This window comes from Podarcis erhardii, assembly GCF_964252035.2.
Source record: "Podarcis erhardii genome assembly, chromosome: 10".
NCBI classification, from domain to species: Eukaryota; Metazoa; Chordata; class Lepidosauria; order Squamata; family Lacertidae; genus Podarcis; species Podarcis erhardii.
Window position 1 is genome coordinate 34088060 of NC_138500.1, and position 17498 is coordinate 34105557.

Consider the following 17498-nt stretch of genomic DNA (forward strand, 5'->3'; position numbering starts at 1 on the left):
CGAGGTACCACTGTATTTATTTTAGTATTTTAACACCACAAACTACATTGGGTGCCTTGGCAGAAAGGCGGAATACAAATGCAATCAACGCTCAATCAAACCAACAATTATAATTGTTTGTCATAGCTCAGTTGGTAGAGCATGAGACACTTAATCTCAGGGCCCTGAGTTCGAGTCCCACGCTGGGCAAACAATTCCTGGTTGGGCTCCTTACAACTCTACAATTCTATGATAGGTATCATTCCCCATATTTCTGATATACAGCACACACAACAGAGGCTTGGGGGAGCCCCATGATTTGCAGAAGTTTAAAAAAATACAGGGGGGAAAAACCTGTAAGTGGAGTGGGGGCAGGACACAGAAACAGGCTAATGAGGACTGAATGTGCTCAGAGGCCATGGAATGTAGGGGACAGAAAACTAGGTGGAAGGAGGAATGGAATGGAGTATCCTACAGGAGAGCACAGCTGTTTGCAACATTTTGTTGCAGCTCCCACTTCTTAACAATGCATTTCATTTAGTCTGCTTTCTTGCTCCAGGGAAAGAAGCACATTTATGGAAGATTATTTATTCTGGGGTGGCTAACCATTTTTGGCCCAAGTGCCACGTTTACTGTTGGTCTGCTCTCCAGGAGCACATACCCAAAGTAGTTGTGGCCACCCGACACTCTCATCCACACACACTCACAACTGCACTCCCTTGCAGACAGACAGTGCGAGTGACCGGATGACCAGGGAGGGGGCAACTGGCATCCTCATCACTACAACAGATCCTGGCAGGGTTGTGCAGGAAATACTGCTTGGAGAGCCAGATCAGGATCCCTACCTTACCACCGCATATATGGGATTATGTCTCATACCTGTGTTTCTCCGATGGCCAGAACAACTAGATCACTGACCCTGTCTCCATCCACATCTGGTACAGTTACAGCTGGAGCAGCCAAGGTCCCACTGGGGAGGTGGGATGAGTCAAGGGTCCAGATGGGTTCTCCTGCAGGCAAACAAATGAAGACTTCAGTGTTAGCAGAAGCCAGAGGTAAGGAGAAGCTGGAAGAGATCCTTCCAAAGTCACCGCCATGTCACAAATGTTACTGGATGTCAAGAACTGCAGCCCAAAGCAGATTGTGCTTATCAGGCTCAGGCTGCAGCTAGACACCAAATAGAAGCAAAGTGCTGTAAATGGCTTGATTTTTGCATTAATACGTGTCTGCAACATACCAGAAAATCAAACAATTATATGTTGTTCTTGCCTTAATTTAAAGGATATTGCGTCCTCATTTGCTGGAGTGGGACTTGTAGTCCTGCCTTTTTGTTTAGCCATATTTTTTAGTATTTTATTTGAATTGTTGCTTTTAGGTTTTTATTGTTGTTTTTATTGGGTTTTAATACAAGTTGCTTTGTGTTACCTTTGCGAGAAAAGTGACAATCAAATACAGGATGTAACAACAACTGCCCCCATTAGTCCTACCTAGCCACCATGGCCAAGAGTCCAGGATAAGAACATAAGAAGAACCTGCAGGATCAGGCCAGTGGCCCATTTAGTCCAGCATTCTGTTCTTACAGTGGCCAACCAGTTTTCTGTGGGAAATGGGCAAGGAGGAGCACAGCACAAGAGCACCCTCTGCTCCTGCAGTTTCCAGCAACTGATATTCGCAAGCATCACTGCCTCCTACCATGGTGACTTAATAATAATAATAATAATAATAATAATAATAATAATAATAATTTATTATTTATACCCCGCCCATCTGGCTGGGCCTCCCCAGCCACTCTGGGCGGCTTCCATAGAAAGCAAAAATACAATAAAATATCACACATTAAAAACTTCCCTGAACAGGGCTGCCTTAAGATGTCTTCTGAATGTCAGGTAGTTGTTTATCACTTTGACATCTGCTGGAAGGGCGTTCCACAGGGCGGGCGCCACTACCGAGAAGGCCCTCTGCCTGGTTCCCTGTAGCTTTACTTCTCGCAATGAGGGAACCGCCAGAAGGCCCTCGGCGCTGGACCTCAGCGTCCGGGCAGAATGATGGGGGTGGAGACGCTCCTTCAGGTATACTGGACCGAGGCCGTTTAAGCATAACCATCATGGTTAGTGGGATGGTGGGAGTTGCCGCCCAAAACATCTGGAAGGTACCAGGCAGGGGAAGGGTGGCATAGACAGGAGAGGGACTAGATGGAGACACAGGCTGCCCTGGTATAAGGGCAGCTGCCAGTGTTCCTTACGTAGTGAAAAGAGAACATGTTGAAGTTTCTGTCTCTTGGTCCAGACCGGCCAAGGTTACTGCATGGCAAGGCAAGGCGAGAAACACCAGTTTGAAATGGAAGCATCTCCCATCAGGAGTATTTCACTGGCATGGGTTTCTGGGAGAGACCCATCACAGATATCCTGCCTTGGAGTTCAGTCAAGCACGATGTGATCTTGCCTGCCACGTTTGCTTTGTTTTACAGAACAAGGATCCTGCAACGTTCTGATAATGTATTTTCTGAGGGCTGCAACCTCATTAAAGCCATTCTAAGCAATTAACTGTATGGGTTTTAGTCAGTTAATTTACAGAATGAATTTGCATAAAAACAATAGTTATGTGACGCATGCGTATACTTTCTTTGCTTGCAGATAAAGCAAGTAGGCATCATCTTAGAGAAGTCGTTGATTCCAAGGTTGATGGGAAAGAAGGGAAAACTGCCTTTAAGACGATGCTTGCCATTGCGTAGCCAGATGCAAATGAAGGCAGGGCATCTTTGTTTTTAATAGCTTCTAAAATTCCCTCTTCTACATAAGCCTCAAAGGTGCAAGAGCTCTCTCCTTTTTCGCATCTGGCCACCCTAGCTTTTACTCTGTAAATGCTTCTCTTTATACTTTTAATCAACCACACTACTAACCTGAATTCCACTCACTTTACAAGTTGATCTGGCCAATTCACCAATTAAATATATTGCAACCCTAAGTATGTTCATAGTTTAATCAGGGATGGAAAACCAGTGACCTGCCAGTGTTGTTGGACCTCAACCCCGTTAGCCCCAGCCAGCGTGGCTGGTGCTGAGGAACGCTGGGAGTTGTGGTACAACAACATCTGGCACATCTGGAACAGGTCCCTCATCCCTGGTTTAAGGGGTTGCAGTGTGACAAAGTTCAGCAGCTGCCGTTTATTCCTCATTATGACTCTTAGTATTTAAAAAACATCAGTCACGTGCCATGTTACACTAGAAGTGCAAACTTAGGTGTGACTACTCAGAAGTAAGTCCCATTAAATTCAATGGGACTTGCTCCCATTACAGCCTAAATGAATGTTAAGAACTGAAGGGCTTGTTGCCCAACAACTGTAGTCCAGCCTTATGGCTTTGTTAGCTCGGGTGACCAAGCTATTTCTCCATTAATTATGCACTCACACTTGTTGGACTCACCTGAAGAGGCTCTCAGAAGGCTGAGGAATTTAGAAGTCCCAGTAATGAGACAGACAGGCTCTGACGGGGACACAGAGTTTACACCCTTGCACTGCACACTCCGAATCTCCTCTTTAACGTGTCTGGACCACAAAGTGCTTCCGTTCATTCCTGATAGGGCCATCACAGTCACCCATGGCTTGGAGACACCTGGGGGGGGGATACAAAAAAGGCAGTCAGATCTCTTTGTGATGTGGAGGGGACCTGCTGTTTACCTTGGCTCCCACCTTTCTGATAAAGCTATTGAATAATCTCAGTTTCTGATAAAGCTATTGAACAATCAGCAGTTTCAGATACAGCTATTGAATAATCTCAAATCCCCATCACATTATTGATCAGTTCATCTGAGCATCCCTATGATACTTACAATGCAATCCTATACCTGTCTGCTCAGAAGTAAGTTGAACTGAGCTACTAACTCTCAAACGTGTGCAAACTTCGGCAGCCTAAGGCTGCAATATTAAACACAATTACTAGATCATGCAAGGTGGCCATGTGTCCTCTCTTTGAAAGGTCGAAGTTCAGTTTAAAGATAAAGACAAATAAGATGAAAGAGGAGCTAACAACAATTATTGGCTATCTTAATCATTAATATTTATTTCATAGAACCACCAACATACATAGTGATTTGCAGAGTGACATGAGTGACATTTTACATTATATGTCTGTGGCAGACTTTCATTTTAATTATGGTGGGCGTGTCCACATATCAGATGGTTTATGGCTCCCTAATGTTTTTAAACTGCAGGTTTTATTTCTGAAGCAATGGTTCCATTTTTTAATCCTATTGGTTTTAAGAATCTGTTAAGGAAGCTAAATCCATTTTGCATTTTAGCAAGTGGCTACGTGTAACTAAGCAAGCTCAAGTTGCTAGGGGTGCATTATATCCATTTATGTTTGTGTTATGTCTCACTTCATTGTATTTCATTTGACTGTTCTTTATTTTACTGTTGAATGAAAAGAGACAGAGTGTACTAGAATCTCTAATAAATGTAACTAATCCCCCCCTCAGAATACAGAGGAATAGAGGCCTAGAAATTGTATGTCATCTACCACTCCCCTCTGAAGTGTAATTTGCCGAACTGCAGCAAGGCCAGTATCAGAAACTTGATTGTTGGTTAACTCTCCTTTGCTTTGTATTTATGTTTTTAAACGTTGATTTGGTTGTGTAATATTGAATTCATTCTCCTTTTGTTTAATTGTTGATTTTTTGCAATTTCTGAATATACTGACACGCTCTGCATTTTGTTTACAGTGGTACCTCGGGTTACAGATGCTTCAGGTTACAGACGCTTCAGGTTAAAGATTCCGCTAACCCAGAAATAGTACCTTGGGTTAAGAACTTTGCTTCAGGATGAGAACAAAAATCGTGCTCCGGCAGCGCGGCGGTGGGGGGAGGCCCCATTAGCTAAAGTGGTGCTTCAGGTTAAGAACAGTTTCTGGACCTCCAGAATGAATTAAGTTCTTAAGGTACCACTGTATTTCTATCTTCACTGAATTAAGGTACCACTGTATTCCTATCTTCAATCCTTTGTATTTTGATGTTATGAATGTTTGCTCAGAGCTGCTGTGGGTACAGATCATGGTAGAAAAGTGTCATATAAGTAAACTCAATCAATCAACTTGCCTGTCAACAGTTAGCCACTGGACCACAGATTGAGCAAGCATACAGATGACCTGGTCAGAGTCTTCCTGGATAGCTCAGTTGGTTCGAGCATGGTGCTGATAATGCCAAGCTTGCAGGTTCGACCCCTGTATGGAACAGCTGCATATTCCTGCTATTGCAGGGGGTAAGACTAAAGAATCCTCAGGGTCCCTTCCAACTCTACAATTCTATGAATCTATGATTCCCCACTCTGATGTGATGTATTGCATTTCTATTGAAATCACAGCAATTCCTTTCAAATTGGCATCTAGGCAAATAACATTAGTCTGTGGAAATGTCATGCAAATCTTAGTCGCCATTATTTTATCATGAATTTCTTCTTTTGGGGAGGCGATGCATAAGGTCCCATCCTCAGTTCTCCGTGGGACTTTCTGCTCAGCAAACATGTGCAGGATTGCACCACCCAGGAACAAAGGGCTGCAGTACAAGAGAGGCTCCAAGGAAATGTGTGTTGGCCAGCACTGACTGAGCACTTCCAGGTTTTCTCGTGTGCAACTAGCTGCAAGTTTGGGTGCCGTTCTCTTCGCAGCTTGTAACTACTGTGTCAATTATAGGATAATTAAGAAAACAAGCTTATTCATCCTCAGGCAGGCAGTGAGGGCCCAAGGGAAAGGGCCCGCCTCAAACCCTCTTCTCCACATCAATCGAAATGAAATTTGTTCCAGCTCTTTCCCCTCTGCTGCTTGTCTCGGTTTTCCTTAGATGAATAAGTACAGTTTATGAATGTTTAAATATTCATTATATTGAATAATTGCATAAATAAAATACAGCTTAGTCTCTGGCAGGGGTTGGGTTTTCTTCTTCTTCTGAACAGAGTATGTGAAGTTCTACAGAGGTGGTGGCTGACCTGTGACTCTCTGGAGGATGATGAACTCCAGGTCCCACCATCCCCAGCCAGAGGAGCCAATGATCAGGGATAATGGGAGTTGTAGTCCAGCATCAATGAAGGGCAACACATTAGCCATCCAGATCTTAAAAGGAGGCACAACTATCTACCTTGCACACACCCTGCTGTGTACTAAAGTCCTGGTTACAGCCCTGCCAATCCACTTAATGGCCGTGTTTCCTAAAGACTCACGGTGCCTAGGGCAGTCTTCTTCAACCTGGTGCCCTGTGGACTACAACTCCCATCAGCTGTTACTCCCAGTGTGCTGCCTGGGGCTGATGAGAGTTTTAGCCCCAAACATGTGAGGTGGCACTAAGTTGGGGAAGGCAACTCCACAGCTTCCATCCAGTTGATCAGTTTAATTTATATTTGTTTTGGAACGTAAGAAGCGTCTGCTGGATCAGGTCTGGATCCTGTTCTCACAGTGGCCAACAGGATGCCTGTGGGAAACCTGCCAGCAGGGCACAGACACAAGAGCACAAGACATAAATATGTATTCACTTATGAAAGGATTTATATGCTGCCCTCCTGCAAATTTCATCTGGGTGGTGTACAGCAACATTAAAAATATTTAAAAGCAGGACCAAGCAACCATTTAAATGGCAGGTTACTCAATGGGCACTCTGAAGAACTGCATAGGCCTATTGGCATTAAACAGTCTTCAAGAGACACCTGAAAGTCAAAAGCAAGGGTGCCTGCTGAATCTCTGCTGGAAAAGTGTTCCACAGCATGGAACCGATAACATTATCTGCTCAACTTCTAGTGCTCAACTAGGCAGTACCAGGACCGATGAAGATTGTTGTTCAAAATGGCCGTGCTGCCTGGGATTGATGGGAGTTGTAGTCCAAAACATCTGGAAGTTGCCAAGTTGGGGAAGGCTGCCCTACAGTGATGAGTCTGGGTGCTCAAGTGGGGCATGAAGGATAGGATAACTCATGTGCTCAAGCACAACCCTCACATAAACTGTTCAGTTCATACTAAGAATGGATCAGGGATGGAGCCTTATCTTATATGCTTGTGTATTTCTTTGGTAAAGCACAGAACATTTGGACAGCTTGTAAAAAGGTGATAACTCTCAAACAAAATCTCTGCTTGACAGTGCCCTTGCAGGCTGAGTTCCATAAATGAGTGGAAAATGTATGTGGATTTCTTTCTCTTTTTAAAGCAACTGATGGAAAGGCATTAAAGGAAGATTTTTTAAAAAATCAAAAGAAGTGTATCACATATGGAGCAATCATATCTATTAAACTCACACAGGGATATCTCAATTTCTAAACACCAGGAGTCAAGAGAAGAACTGAATTGTATGGCATGATAGTATAAATCATGGGTAGGCAAACTAAGGCCCAGGGGCCGGATCTGGCCCAATCGCGTTCTAAATCTGGCCCGCGGACAATCCAGGAATCAGCGTGTTTTTACATGAGTAGAATGTGTGCTTTTATTTAAAATGCACCTCTTGGTTATTTGTAGGGCACAGGAATTCGTTCATTATTTTTTTCAAAAATATAGTCAGACCCCCCACAAGGTCTGAGGGACAGTGGACCAGCCCCCTGCTGAAAAAGTTTGCTGGCCCCTGATATAAATGTTAAACACAGAGAAACCTTGTGCAATTGAATTTGGGGTTATCTAGGGGCATCTGGAATGCTTACCCAACACACTGGCATTTTTCAGAGCTGTGAAGGAGAGCAGGATGTCAGGAAGACCATCACCATTTACGTCAAAAAGTTCTGGAGGAAACAGCACTCCGCCTAAAGGATAATGTGAAACAAGTTACTCTTCTAGAAATTGCTTCCCATCTAGACAAAGTATGACCAAGAACAGGGATGAGGAAGCTGTGCTCCTGCCCACATGTTGCTGGACTACAGCTCCAATCAGCCCTGACGATTCCCCATGCTGACAAGGGCTGATGGGTGTTGGAGTCCAACAATAACTAGAAGGTCACAAGTTCTCCACCCCGACCTAAAGAAACCTCCATCATTAACAACTTGCGGTTATTGTTATTGATTCCAAAGGGTATGTCCATTCAGAAATACTTCCTGAATAAGTGACTTGAGTTGGCCCCTGCCACAGCTGCATTCCAGCTCCTCTAACACTCTTTGGCCCCCAGTTTGAAAACAAGGTGTCCTTGCTGCCCTCAATGACAAAGAATATCTTCAGTCAGTCAAATGTTCCCGCAAATTTAGTGATGCAAGGCAGACATCCAGAGTAAATTCAGCAAGGATTTTTGCAATGTAATATTTAAATTTCTACCCCCTGCCCCAAATATATATTTCTACATGAAAAGAAAAGGACACTAGAGGAAAACAATATGTCAGAGCTGGTTTTGGGTTCAAGATTCTGAAAGGGGCCAAACAGAGACCAGACACAGGAGCAATGATGCTTCAAAGGTTGTTTCCATCCCTGATATGGCTGCAAGATATCTTTTACTTCAAATACTTGTTCTTCATTCTAGAACATCACAGCTCTATACAACTGCTTATTTCAGAACAAAAAGGTAGTATGTACAGAATTACTTTTGACAGTGCTGATATTATTCTAAAGGGGAAACAAGGTGATTCAAAGAGAAAAAAAACTCTCTACATTCCAAAAACAAACAAACAATAACATTTGAAAGTAGTATCACCAGCTGCAGGGATAGGCAGTGGGACAAGTGAAATCAGCATGGATTTATTTTACTTTTTTGTGGTGAAAATAAAGCTGGATAATTGTTTAATCTCCTAGGAGGGTGGATTGACTTAAAGAATCTTAAATCAGCAATTTAACTCATCAGATGGGATTCCTCTTTTCAAATCATCAAATTTAATCAATTCTTTCCTGCGAGGTTCAACCACTTTTAAAAGATAAGCACGTGGTGGTGTTGTTCTGTTATCTAACCATTAACCCATGATGATGTTCAACTAAATAGAGCCTTTGAAACCCAGCCCAAAACTGTACAAATTGTGTCTAGGATCTAAATTAAATATGTTTAAGTAAATTGGCATTGTGCATTTCTAATAATGTTTGAATCTTGCATTTTCAGAATCTTATCCTCGTTCCATCTTCTACCGGTCTTTGATTGCTATTTCCTTCATTAGGCATGAGCTTTCTACATATGGACAGTGGGCTGCAATTCGCTGCAATTTGCTCCTCACTCCCCATCAGATCCCACTAGGACACGCATTCCACAAGCCAGGGAAGTGTTCCAGAAGCAACTTACCTGCCTCCTGGCCCAAGTTGCGAATCCAGGTATTGTGCAAGTCCCTCGGAGGGCAAGGAATGAGGAAAGCACACACCAGCACGAGGATCATGGAGACGACCACGGTGAGCAAGAAGACAGCTGTGCGCACGTAAGGCATCATGGAGTTGGTGGTCTTCTGCTCCAGACCACTGGCGGCCTCGCTGGGGTACTCTTCAGCCAGACCCTCCGACAGGTGCTGCTTCGTCATCCCGACCTCCGCATCCGAGTCCACATCCTGCACTTCCCCCAGGGGGCTCTTCCCATTCTTGACGCCACCATTCTTCTGTATGTTGAGCACCAAGTCATCTTCGCTCTCATCGCTGTCAGCTTGAGTGAGAGGGTCGTACTCCCCAAGGTCTGGGCTCTTCTTGCCTGAGGAGAGAGAGATGTTGCTATACGTATTCATTCCTCACCTTTTCTCCCAGGAGCTCCAGGTAGCACACCCGGTTCTTTCCCTTTCCCATTCCCCCCCCTCACAAAAAAACCAAGAAGGTAGCTAGCTTTAGGATAGTGAATGGCCCAAGGTCACCTTTTGAGCTTCATGGCTGTGTAGGAATTTGAACCCTAGTTTGCCAGGTCCTAGTAGTTCAACACTCTAACCTCTATAATCACACTGGCTCTCACTCATGGGGAAAGAATTTATTTTATTTGGTTTGTTTGTCACCTAAAACTTCATGGTTTCTGGGCAAATCACACAATTGTTTAAAAATGTACACATTTTTAAAACCAACAAACATAGAACATTGTAACAGTACAAAGCACCATCAACGGTACAAATCTGCAATCAAGGGGCAGAACCAGCATATCTCATACCATCAAATGCCTGGGAGAAGGGTTTTTTAAGAACCTGGTGGCCTCCCCCCATCCCCCCCCAAAAAAAATCGTGGTGCAGGGTGGAAATCACTGGGAAGTCCATTCCAGAGGTGGGGGCCCAAAAAAAAACCACCTCTCCTTTATCACCACCCTCTGGACTTATTGGGGAGGGGCAACTGGAGACGGGCATCAGACAACAATCTTGGGGTCTGGGTAGGTTCATGCTGAGAGAGGCATCCGGGTCTTGAGCAGTACAGTGGTACCTCAGATTACATACGCTTCAGGTTACAGACGCTTCAGGTTACAGACTCCGCTAACCCAGAAATAGTACCTCAGGTTAAGAACTTTGCTTCAGGATGAGAACAGAAATCATGCAGTAGTGGCGCGGCGGCAGCGGGAGGCCCCATTAGCTAAAGTGGTACCTCAGGTTAAGAACAGTTTCAGGTTAAGAACGGACCTCCAGAACGAATTAAGTTCTTAACCCGAGGTACCACTGTACAAAGATCCTAAGCAGTGCAGGGCTTTATAGGTTAGGGCCAGTTCTCTGAATTGGGCTCCAAAATGTATATGCAGTCAGCACAGTTATGTGCTAGAATGGGTATTACATGACCATACCTGCAGCTCCCCATCAGCAATCTGTCTGAACCAGTTGTAGTTTCCAAACTGGCAGGTAAGAAACTTGGGGAAATAATAATAGTTTCAGGGAAGGGGGAGGTTAAATGAACTCTGGCATCATTGGATCCCCTAAAAAGGATCTGTTTTCTGGAGAGGCAATTTATCAGGGGAATGGAAAGAAAAAGGGAAGACAGTGGGAAGAATCCCCTCTACATTTCTGAAGATTAAATGCAAGGGGAGGAATGGGCAGAGCTCAACAGTTATGGAAAAAAGGAAAAGATACAACATAATTTGCCTAATTACTTCTAATGCCTTCACGTTCTGCTTTCCGAAGCCCTGTGCTGTTGCTATTATATGCTTAAACCTACGCACGCCAAAGTTCTGTCCTCCACAACAATGTTTTTGCTCAAGAACAAAACCATACCTTGCCTACTTGCAAAGCAACCACGGTGGCAAAGAAAATCCCTAACTTTCAATGTATTTAACTACCTCCTCCTTTTCATTTAGGCTAGCTATTTGGTTTAGTCGGGGCTCTTTTAGGAGTGTGTGTTAGTGTGTGTGTGTAAAAGAAAGAGACAGAAGATTGCAATTTCCTATTCTCACAAATCAGTACCTTCATTTCCTGTTTAGTTGTACATTTGGGGGCCCTCAAGTTGTTTTATCTGCACACCATTTGACCACTTATATTGGGCAACTCTGAAGGCATCAACCTTAGTCACTAATTCTAGTGTAAACTTCCTGCACCTCTGCCCAACCAACATAGTAACTATGGTGATTTTGACATAACCAATTTGCTTGGAATGAAACACAGGTGAGGAAGACAGCCTGAGGGTTCAAATTTGTGCATGTTATCTTTTACTCAACTTCAAGTTTACTCCCTGATCATGCAGAAATTTCCAGTTAGCCATTTGATGCACATTCTACCAGGGCTTGACCAGCATCCTACCACTTCCTGCACATTCAAGGCATGTGCTACCAAACATAGATTTAGTACGAGAAACACTGTTGCTCCAGAGCAGCCAACAGCATGTGTGTGGATGCCAGAAACAACTCCTAGGACCACCCCAAATACATCCTTTGCTGCCTGAACCAAAGCACGAGATGGAACCCACCCATTTCATGTCCAGACTCCAACCAGACTTGGCAAGCATTTGAAAATTATTCTACAGATTAGTGCTGACTGAGCATTCACTCATATCTTTTCTTATTTGCATGTTCACTAAGAGTGAAGAGAGACTCTAATCCATACCACTAATAACTATTTACAGACTGAAAACTGTTGTTCTAATTGCATCCTGTTAATGTCACCAGCTACTTCTCTGGCAGAAGGCATAGCAGTCCTGTTCCAAGCAAAGTATGGAGTCTGGATTTATGATGCTCTCCAAAAACCAAAGATTTGGTTCATATCAGCAGTCCAGAGCCAGAGCACTCCACTGACTACCAGTGAATACCTCATATTACTTTACAGGTTACAGAGCAATCCATCCTTTTGGCCAAACTGGAGGGTGGAGGTAGATGGGGAAGACATGTTCCACACACCCCAGCCTTGCTGGGTGATTCTGCTGGCACAGAGCTCCCTCTTCTGCCCACAGAAGAGGCAGCCTTCTTGCTGGCAACAGCCAGCAAATCCCCCTGAAATTGGGCTTTACGGGGCAGAACTGAGCCATCCCAGAATCTGTTGGATCTTGAACTGGCACCACTGCCATCTCAAGACTGCATTGGGGCTGATCCAGTCTTGGTCGCTACACCATTATCTCCCCGTCCCTTCCTTCCACCTATGCCAGAAAAATTGAGGATACAGTAGTCACCCTTCCCAGGCAGGAGGTGCGGGTGGAATTAGGATTGCTCCCCTAGTAAAAAATGAAAATAAAACGTTTTTAAAAATCAGATTTGAAAACAATTATCCAATGTGTGCATCCCTTCCCTACTAACCATTCATCCCTTCAAAACTGTTATGCCAGGAGATTTCCCTTCAGGCAAGCACAGAAGGCTAAAGCTCTAACCCAGCCAACTCCCTGCTGCGTTACTTTTCTGATCACATGGAGTTTTTCACATAATGAGCATGACACGGCTGCTGGCAACACTAACCCTGCCATGTGGGAATTCCCTGCACATGACCACAGTGCTCTGAGAGACACAGTCAGGTTGTGTATCCACAGCAGTGACCAGAGAAGGATTGACTGCTGGGAGGAATACATAGAGAAGAAATGCCATGGTACATCTGCATCGGCACATCTGCCCCAGCTGCATCAAAACATGTCTCTCCCATATCGGCCTCTATAGCAACAGCAGGCATTGTAGTGCAACCTTCCAACAGTTTGACTTCACCTGCAAAGGCACACTTTCCCATTGTCTCCAGAGACAGATGGACGCCAACAATGATCATTATTCATTCATGCAGTTTGAAGCAGGGTTTTACAAAGGGCAGTCTGGCAAGTAAAGGCAAGTCCAGTTTAAATATAAAAGAATCACAAGAAAGGACAGCAGGGTTAACACTTAGATAGCAGACTGAGCAGGGCACACAGGTCACATGCATTGCATTTTATTTTTAAATTATAGCAATTATGTCTAAATTAGCATACACAAGTCTGTGCTCTCTTTTCTGGTGATGCCTTAAGTGGACAGCCTATTTTGTAGTTCACTGAGAGAGGCTCTGCCTTGCATGCAGAAAGTTCCAGGTTCAATGCCTGGCATCTCATGGTAGGGCTGGTAGCACAGTGAGTTAGTGTGCTTGGCTGTTATCCAGAAGGTTGGTGGTTCGAGCCCAACTAGGGACTGCTGCGGACAAGATTCCTGCATTACAGGGAGTTGGACCAGATGATCCTTGGGCAGGGGCGGAGGAAGGGGGTGCGGTGGGTGCAGGCCGCCCTGGGTGTCACCACTGAGGGGGGGTGACAAAATGCCGGGTGGCACTCACCGCGGGGCCTCCTGGGAAAGATGCAGTCGTTTGGGCGTGCGCAGGCCCCGTGCTGCCCAAATGGTCCACCCGCTGCCTCCCCCCCCTCCAGCTGTAGGGCAGCTGAGTGGGAGGAGGCAGGCAGACTTTGGAGGCGCTGCGATGCACCACGCCCCTCTCTCTGGGTGGCTCACCACGCCCCTGGGCTTCCTCCACCGCTGCCCTTGGGTTCCCTTCCCACTCTACAATTCTACGATTCTATGAAGCGCTGGGCTACAACTCTTTCTATAATCTTATTCTGCAGCATGTGCAGACCCTGCCTTAGCCGATAACGCTTTTCAATTCATTCAAGTAGTTGCACTGCCTTGCCTTGATAAGATGAGAAAAAGGCATGTGCAAAAAAGGAGATTATACTCTGTCGAGGAGATACAACTGCCTTACTTATTTGTGACGCTTTTTTTTCTCCCTTCAAAAAACGCAGGAATAGGAATTAAACCCCCTTCTCCTGCATATCTAGTACAGCTGCAGATTTTTTTTGTTTTTGTTTTAATTAAAAGAGAGTGAATTTAGGCTGCATGCCGATGGAGAGGGGCGTGTGGATTTCTTTTTCCATTTCAATATATGTGAAAAGGGAGGGGGGGCACATTTAATTAAAGATTTGCATTCATTGTTTTAATGGGAAAGGTGGATGGAGGTAGATTTTAAGAAGGTGAGAGAGCGCAAGTGGAAAGAAATGTTAAAGCACTGTAAGCCTCCCTAAGCCTACAGGATAGAAATGAAATGAAATGAAATGAATCAAGCTACAATCAAGCTATACTCACTTACTTGGGAGCAATTCCCACTGAACTCAGTAGACATGTACTATCACCTATACCTGTTGCTATAAGGCATTTATAACATAAGTGTCATGAACTGGTTGGATACAGACACATGGTGGGAGAAAGCAGCTGGGAAACCAGCTAGGGTAGAAGGCTCAGAGCCTGAGGACTGGTGGTGGTGGGACAACGATAAGTAGTCAGAGGGAGAATGGCACAGAAGCTGCTTTCGTCACCCTGTATGATGACTTCTGTCAGGAGAGAGATGGGCAAATGTGTCCTTGTTAATTCTCGAACTCTCAGTGGCTTTTGATACCATTGACCATGGTATCCTTCTGGAGCAGCTGTCTGAGTTTGGGGTGGGACTCAGGAGTAAATTGGACAATTGGGCAAAAACAGGGAGGACACACGCACTGTAGGAGTGTGCTAGTAAGAGGATAGCTAACTGCTAGGCAAGGACAGCATTACCGGTAGCTACAAAGGAGAACACTTTGTCCTTTAAATCAGATAAAAAAGGAGCACCTTAGCAAGGCTTTCTGGTAGATGGGTAGCAACTGAGATGGGGCCATGTGGATAATGTTATGGCCTCTACTAACCAATGGAAAAGTGCCACATCTCCTCTCTAGAGTACTACTTTGCTGGGAAGCTGGATTATGTCCAAGCAAACATAAGGAAAGTGAGCCAGAAGAGCTATTAGCCAAAGCCAAGCATAAGAGATGACAGGGCTCTCTTCTACATTTTTTACTTTTGTCACATGCACTGTCTTCTCTTCTAGCTCAGCTTCCCTTCTTGTCTTACAGACCACAAGTCTCAGAGCTGGAAAAAGTATTTTCAAATTTTAAACCAGTATAAGATGTCAAAGCTGCATAGGACTGTCATGGGGTGGGGAATCAAATGCTTAAGATTTTTCTGGATCAGACAACAATCTAGTTACAGTACATCCAAAAAATCTGATACTTTAGTTTGCGATTTATGCTTTTGAAATACCTGTGTATTTGAAAATCACTAATGGGTCTGCAATATAGCAGATAACTGGTTTCTGTTATTTTATATTTTAAAAAATAAATATGGCACCACCACTATTGTTTAAAATTTAAAATGCACCAACAATATGCAAGACCCCACTGGCAAGAGTCACAGGGGGGAAATATACACCCAAGCTTTTAATGTCCATATAAATATGTATATGTGAATCTGGGGTGCCTGTAAGTTGTTTGTGAAAACCAGTATATTTGGATGGTTTAAATGATGGATGTAAAGCATTTGTGAAACACTATGAAAATAGTTTTTGTTTACTTGGAATCGCATTCACAGCTCAGTTAACTTAAAGCAATTTGGTTGAATCCAGACTAAATTAATTGCACCGATTTCTTCCTGCAATCAAAGGGACATCCCTTTTAGTTATGACTGACCTGCTCCGTCAATATAATGAACTTAGCTAAGATTCAACTCATTGTCAGTACATTGCACCAATTAAAATGCAGAAGACGACAAACAGGTTAATCGGTCTGACAGGAGCAGGAAAAAAACCCACTGGGTAACATACACCAAGATGCAAAAAAAGTATTATTAATTAACCTTTGTACGTGGCACAATGAGCTGCCTGGCTCAGCTATTAAGAGTTTAAAATAGCAGTTTAATTACAGGCAAACATCCTGAAGTTTAAGAAAAGGATGCCAAAGCCTCATACTTAGGTCAGCTGCAACCCATTCAGCACTGCTCAAACCAGTACTGGGTTCGAGTCCTTGTTATCTTTTCCTCCTCCAGACGTAGGTCGTGTCTAACTCTCAGACAGATGTAATTCATGGTGAAATGTCAACTTAAAAAAATAAAATAAGGTGGAGGCTGATACTTCGATGCAAACCGAAGGTTTACCGCCTGGGTAGCCTTGGGGAGCGCAGAGGACTGCTTCGACCTTATTCCCATTTCTCTTCCTTGGCAGCAGAACAACACCAATTTGACTCACACAGTTTCCCCATCATCCCCCACCCATCCTGGAACCGGTAATCCCTCTTCTTCTTCTTCTTCTTCCACCCCAAGTCGACCCCCTCCCTTCGCCCTTTCCTCCCCCAGGAGCAGCTGGAGGCGCGCTTCATCACCATGACCCCCTCCCGCCACTCCCCACCTTTCGCTTCGCATCCCCGACCTCCCAGCCCGGGCGGCTTTCCTCCCCCCCCCCCCCTTTCCGCGCGCCTTTAGGGCCAGAGATGAGGAGCACCTGCTGAGACCCGGATGCAAAAGGGCGGCGGGGGAGGGGGGAGGCGAGGGTGCCTTTCCTAGGTGGGACCCGGATGCTCTCTCCCCATGACGAAGCGCAGAGCTGGGGGCGCCTCGGCAAGTTCATGCGCCGGGGGCTGCCAGCCTCGCCCCCTGCCGCTTCCCCGCGCGGCGAGCCCAGACCCCCTACCTGGCAGCTTCAGCGCCCGTGACAGCACCGTAGCCATGCTGGAGACGGGAAGCGCGCATGCGCTCGGCTCTTTTGCCTCCTGGGAAGTGTAGTTCTGCAGCCCGCCCGAATTTAGGTGCGGAGGTTGGGGCTGCTGCGCGCGCTTTGGCGCAGAACGCGAGGCAGCGCTAGGCGGGTGGGGGTGGGATGTCGTGGCCATAGTTTCTTGGCTTGCTATTTCAGATGTGTGTGTGTACGAGAGAGAGAGAGAGAAGGGACTCTTGGCTTCACAGAGTCAGAACGACGTATTTTGCTACCCCAGTTGGCTGGACCCTATGATCCAAAAAGTGCGACCTAGAATGCCATGATCCAAGAAGTGCGAGCTGCAATGCATCTTAGGGGACACTGGGGTGCAACCTTTTCGCGGCGTTGCAAAGGATCCCGGGGTGCGAGGAGGAAAGAGCTACCGCCAAGCGTTGCAAATAGTGGCATTTGGGAAATGGATTAGTCCCCAGTTGGCGACAGAGCCGCGCCCAAATTCTAAAAGCCCTCTGAAAATCTGATCAAAGGGTGGAAAGCCTCTGTATGCACACCATACTTTCGAAGTGCACGACTTTCGCCTGGGAACTGTGGTTTATCCTCCAGAGCTATAGTTCCCAGCACCGTTAACCAACTACAGTTCCCAGGATTCTGTGATGGAAATAATGTGCTTTCAGTGTATGATGTGTATGCTCAGCGGTAGAGCTTTGCAGTAGGTCTGGTTCA

At 45.1% G+C, this 17498-nt stretch overlaps 1 protein-coding gene across 1 annotated transcript in view; it reads right to left on the reverse strand.

Moving 5' to 3' along the window:
* FAM234B (family with sequence similarity 234 member B) overlaps window positions 1-16908 on the reverse strand; it is a 29531-nt gene extending 12623 nt beyond the window's left edge. The window contains exons 1-5 of the mRNA XM_081879302.1: window positions 16755-16908; window positions 9188-9580; window positions 7641-7739; window positions 3401-3589; window positions 859-989 (exon numbers count right to left, since the gene is read on the reverse strand). Of these exons, the coding sequence (XP_081735428.1) occupies window positions 859-989; window positions 3401-3589; window positions 7641-7739; window positions 9188-9580; window positions 16755-16791 (849 nt within the window). The 5' untranslated portion in view covers window positions 16792-16908. The remainder of the gene's footprint in view (window positions 1-858; window positions 990-3400; window positions 3590-7640; window positions 7740-9187; window positions 9581-16754) is intronic.
* Window positions 16909-17498: the final 590 nt, after the last annotated feature.